Genomic DNA, 6,000 nt, shown 5'->3' on the forward strand with positions numbered 1-6,000 from the left:
AATTTAAGTTACATTATTCATGTATATATTCGTATATTGTACAAATTATTGAAGATGAAAATTCATTTTCCATCATAGGCGTTTAGTATAAAAAGCTTTCAAGAAAGAGGTTTTTCAATCGCCTCTTCTTTGAATTTTTCAAATTCCCTTTGAAAAGTTGACTAGATATTTTTGAATTGTTTTACTAGTTTAGCGGCTAAATTTCTATAATTGTTTAAAATGATTTTGGCACAAAAAACTTAAATTCACAACCCTAATTTTCTAAAATAAAAAATTGAATATAGAAAAATTTGTAACTTTTTAACCAAGCCCAATGTTTCGGGAATTTTGAGATTGAAATTGTTGAAACCGTTAAAGTAAATGGAGGTTTTAAATCAAAATTTCCTGGATATTGTTGGGGCGCTAAAAGGAGACATCGTGGCGCAATTTCGCAGCAATTTGTGCGGCAAGTTTTGTACAAACTTTTTGAACAATGCCATACTTCACGAGTGTTGAAAGTGAGACGGCGAGACTGGCAACTCGGGCAAGGCTGCACAGATGAGTCCATAAAAGTTGGTCCAGGGCGTTACGTGCCCGGCCTGCATATTGCCCTCGCAGACTCCCATCACAAATTCATTAAAAATACCGGCGCGCGCCAAGCGAGCAGCCAAATTTTTTAAATTAGCACACACGCCAGCAGCGAAAAAGGGGTTTTTTACACAACGCGCGTGGGTGGTTTGGTGACGAATGCGAACAGGAAGGTAGTCATGCAGTCGATTGTGCGAAAAACAGGCTTGTTTGCTTTGCACCGTAAATGTTTTCATTTTGCACGCCCGCGATTCCATTAAAATTAACATGGCGCGGTTGTTGTCGTTCATTGTGTAAAAGCCTTTTTTTGTCGCAGCTGCTTTTAAAAATTCCGACTGCGGTTGGACAGAAAGAACTCTGAGAGTTATATTCGATATGGCGAGTGCACATTTGCATAAAGCTGCCCCAACCCATGCTTTTCGGCCGGCAACCGCCGAGAGCATTAATTATTTCCGTATGGAAGGAAGCAGTAATTAAAAAGTTGCTGTCGGCCTCATTATCATAACCGAGGATAAGAAAGTTTTGGTCACCGTGCGCAAAAATTATCGCTCCTGGTTCTTCCAGCCTTTCATTATTAAGTTGCTTGCCTACAACCCCCCGTCCTTCCACAAATTGTCTCTAATTATTCATTAATTATTTGGTGTCGGAATTTTGTCTCTTGACTCTCCTATGATGTGTTAAGGATTGCGAGTTCCGTTCTTCCGTGACCCATAAAATATACTTGGTTTGGTTTAATGAAAATTTATTTAGTTTGAAAATTTATTAAATAAATTTCATAAATTTTACTGAAAATTTAAGTCACAAAATATAATATGAATAACTAAAAACATACATTAATCACTAAAATTGCATTTACAAAAGTTTACGTTAATTCATTGCCTAAATTTGCACCAGAGGATTAATTAACATAATCAAGAATTTACAAGTGTGAAGAGACCACAGAATTTAAATTTGTAATCGCTCATGTTTATTTTATCCTGCTAATTTACATTAAAAAATTTAAAAAAAGTTTAAACACTAGTTAAAACAATTTAAAATATAAATCATTATTATAATGTAACTTGAATATAAATTTAATTTTTAACTATTTTTTGTATGATATTATTAAATATAACTTTGCATGTTATATTAAATTATTTTTATGTTTTAAGTTACTTACTTATTTTATTTACTTTTGAAAATAAAAGACTTTTAAACTATTCATGCTGAAAATATTTATTTTAAATTTATAATGTGTAGAAAATTGGTTCATTATTGTTCCTTATTTTCACAATGAATACCTTACTCATGTCTCAAATCTCAAACGTTTACGCAACATTAGTGTGTAAATAAAATTGCGCCCTTTTTAACCCGTTATAGCCGTAGCCAATTTCTCATTTTTTATTGCGCTCCAGCACACTCTCGTAAGATCCTGTTGCTAAAAAAAAACGCACGCTCGCTGCGGAGGAAAAGCGGAAAGAGCTGTAAATTGCGCGCAAAAGGTGGTCACCTGTCCGGCAGTGCAAAATTCATTGCGGCGATAAATTCGAATCTGCTGTGCCGGTGGCTTATCTCTTCGGCTCTTCCAATTGCCCGCATGCGATCGTCCGGCGCGCATTCAATAAATGTTCAATAAAGCTTAATTGTCCGGCCGTTGGTGGTAAATAACGGTGGGAAACGCGCCTTTGGCCGCAACACTGCGTCAGTTGAAGCAAATGATGCTCACCATTGATTCGTATCATTATATTCCGCCCAAATAAAATTCCCTTCTGTCTCTTCCAAAGGCTAATTTTAATCAACATGATATTTATTTTTTCAAGTATTTTTTTTAAATAACATGATAACTTCCAATATAAACAGTTTTTTTAACAGACAAAATACTTACTATTGAATGAAAATTTGTATAACATTTCCAATTTAAATTCTAGAAAGAAAGTAATATGTGGTGAAATGAAATTTTATTTCAATTTAATAGAATTTACCTAAATATACCAACTATTTCTTTGAAATTGTTTGCTTAAAAATGACAATTTTGTCACACAAAAATTTGAAACAGTTAAATTCTTTATAACTCGATTTAATTTAATCACTATCTTTGATATTGGATTAAGAACAGTAATTTAAATTTAAATAAAGAGCCAAAAGTCCTTTAATCCAGAAAATTTTCATTTCAACTCTCCGGAACGACCAGTGTCAAATGCTTTTATTTGACATTAAATGAATGTATGATTGTGGAAATTATGAATTTTGTCTTCTTTCCACAAAAGGCCAACTAACGAAGACAACTTTCCTTCGCGTCTAATGACCTATAGAAAACCGCAAATTATAATCAAGCAAGTTTTGTGAAAATTTTGTATGGACTTTTCGCAGGATTTCTGTGCCAAAACCAGCAGCAGCAGTACCCGGCGCAGCAGGGCTCTTCAGGGGCCACCCAAGGAGCACCACCTGCCTTGCCGGGAGTGCAGCAGCAGCCCCCTGGGGGTGGGCAGGTCGTCAGACGGAGCAGAGGCGGCTTTCGGGAGTGGCGCCGAGGCGATCCCTCGCTTGTGCACAACCTTTGGAAGAGCAGAACGCCCCTAGGTGAGTTTCTTTTCTTCTGATTGATTCAATCTTCTGTCTCTTCAATCTTCCTTCTTGACATCTAAACTTTTTTTAACAAAAAAAAAGGTTGATTTACATTGAGATAAGCAAATAAATTCAATCAATAAAAAGGGCACTGTATATTTGCTTCGTTTTTTGATGTTTATTTTTATTTTATTTAGTTCAACGTAAAAAATTATACATGAACTTTCTTGGAATTGAAAAAAAAATTAGGTGATCATGAAGAAAAAATTGCAATTGATTAAGGGTTGAAACGGAGGTTCACATTTACTGCTAAAACATTTCAAACCATTGGTTTTTTAGTAAAAAACTCACTAATTGTAAATTTAAACATGCAATAAATTATTTCAAGACTTTGTAACCAACATTATATTCATTATTCTGAAGGTTCAAACGCTTTTGGCACGAAAGGTAAACAAATCTTTGATGAATTCAAATTTCATTTTGTCACATTTCAAATATTTCAATCGAAATAGTTATTTCAGTGACATAATTTCTTTTTCAATCACATTCAAGAATTAAAAATAACACCTGTTCATCAATTGAACTTAATAATTTCATTTTTTACTATTGTAGACGAAATTGACTATTAATTGAAAGATTCATTGAAGCATGAAGTTTTAATTTTAATCAACAATTTCATGTGATAAAATTTGAATTAAATAAACCAAATTATCACGTCACAATGTACTTCAAATGCTTTAGCACTCGGGAATACGCATTAATAATCACATTATCCATGTCATAATACCTGTTACGCTATGTTCGTTGAGGGGTGACCACCTACCCATCCAAAAATAATTAGCTAATCAACTGAGCCGCACGTGCAAATGGCCTGTGCACTCACTCAAACAGGCAAACAAACAGCTCACATCTGTAATATGAAACAGACGAAAGGAGAATGTTTAATGAGACCTGTGTTAAAATGTCATGAGAACGTCATACACGCAAACACACAATTCAATTTTGTCACACATATTATGTGATGCGGGAAAACTCTCTCCAATAAAAAAGGAAAGTAAAAAATGGAACTAAGTAATTTTGCAACTTTTCCAGTGACGAAGATCAGTTTTAGAGGCTCTGGGCATAGAAAATCAGAACAACAGAGAAAACACGATTAACGCTCTAAATTTTCGAAAAAATGATAGCTTTAACTGTATTTTGTAACTTGAGAAAATATTAGAAAATTGGTTTTTCGCACACAAGGAAAAGTTTTGGTTACAAATTTAAAAAAAAACCTATTTTAATAGTTTTCTCGAATTTATTGATTCCTCGATAGCAAAAAAGGTAAGTGCTGACGATATAGCCATCTAGTATTTCAATAGAGCAATTTATTCTTCAATCAAATCGTTCAGTTTAGTTTTGTGATTTAGTGTGAACGCTGAATGGACGTTCTAACTTGCAAGCTCTACTCTCCAGTGTGTTTTTCGAGTGAACTCTCGTTCAATCAAACAACAGTCTGTTTGCTTTTGAATGGGTATCAATCACCCACTAACGCGCCGTACACATAACACAAAAGAGAGCTGCTGGCTGCGTTTGGCAGATTGTTGAGGGATGTTTGTTTAAATAGAAAATGAGTGTCGCACAAACGTCCAAATGGAAACCGCTCAATTTCGAATTTTATATTGCACATTTATTTAGTAAAGTGTTTTGTGTTGATTTAAAAAGTTCAATACCTGGAACTCCTGGAAGAAAAATTGCGAGGAAAGAGGAAGAATAAAGGAATATCTTTAAAATCTTTTTATTTAAATAAAACATTATTTGTTTACTATTTTTAAATATATAGTATAATTTATTATTTTTTAATCATATTTAATTAAATAAATAATCATTATTACATTTTGCATTAAAATTTTTTAATAGGCTGGGTTTAATTTCCAACAGTGTATTGAATATATGAAATAAATCATAGAGTTAATTGATTTTATAAGCTTTAAATATTATTTTCATGTTTGACTTCGTGCTTTTATGCTGTAAATGTATAATAAATATAAATTAAGAGGTTGCAATTATTGTGAAGCGGTGCAGTCATTCTTATTTAAGAAAGGGGTTTATAAAATTGGAATTAATACAGTATTTACATGGTTGTCATGTCATTGAACCAGTTGCAGAATGAGTTGCGGAACTTTATTAGTTTTGCTCTTGTAGTCATGGATTAAGGGTAAAGTCCCTCATTGTTCATTACTTATCCTCTTAGGTACAGAAAGTTGTAAACTCCTTTATTGGTTTTTAGAAGCCGTTGAAAACTTCGAGGGTCCTTTGAAATGTTGACAACCAAGCTTGCTAATCGTTTATCAACTGCCTGCCTACACAAAAATGAATGTTTTTCACATCCTCTGTTTTCACTTTTCGTTGAAATGAAGATTAATGCAAACTTGCAAATTATTCAGCTGATTTTGTCCCAGAGCAAAAGTATGTGCGTGTGATAAATTGAACAAAACAGAACTCGTAAATCTCTGCTCGGCACCATGGTGCCGCTGCTAATTTAAACGGGTTGCCATTATTGATCTGAAATTAATCAGAAATTTTGTTTTATTTTTTCGGCATATATTTTTTATCAATATTTTAATTTTTTATTTTTTACAATTTTCATCCAGACCAGATCCAGACCATAATGATCAATCCTTGAGTTGACTGTTCACAGTTTACAAATAATTTACCATGAATTAACCCAAAATTTTTGTTGCTATACCAGTTTCAAAATTTATTTTCAAAGCTGGGGTTAATAATAAGATTTATTTTAAATGCTTCGTTTTTGAGTATATAATTGATTGTTTAGAAAAACTTGACTTTAACTGGTCCTGGGCTGAATTTTGATAGTTCTAGACATAAAAGATAACTTTGCCGTTTTTC

The 6,000-nt window shown here is 33.2% G+C and overlaps 1 protein-coding gene across 1 annotated transcript in view; it reads left to right on the forward strand.

Annotated features, from left to right (window-relative positions):
- The window catches only part of LOC132196772 (uncharacterized), a 44,379-nt gene that overhangs the window by 33,165 nt on the left and 5,214 nt on the right, over positions 1-6,000 (forward strand). Inside the window, exon 3 of the mRNA XM_059619635.1 lies at positions 2,917-3,126. Coding sequence (XP_059475618.1) covers positions 2,917-3,126 — 210 coding nt within the window. The remainder of the gene's footprint in view (positions 1-2,916; positions 3,127-6,000) is intronic.

This window comes from Neocloeon triangulifer, unplaced genomic scaffold (genome assembly GCF_031216515.1).
Source record: "Neocloeon triangulifer isolate White Clay Creek 2 clone unplaced genomic scaffold, ASM3121651v1 ptg000012l, whole genome shotgun sequence".
Classification (NCBI taxonomy): Eukaryota; Metazoa; Arthropoda; class Insecta; order Ephemeroptera; family Baetidae; genus Neocloeon; species Neocloeon triangulifer.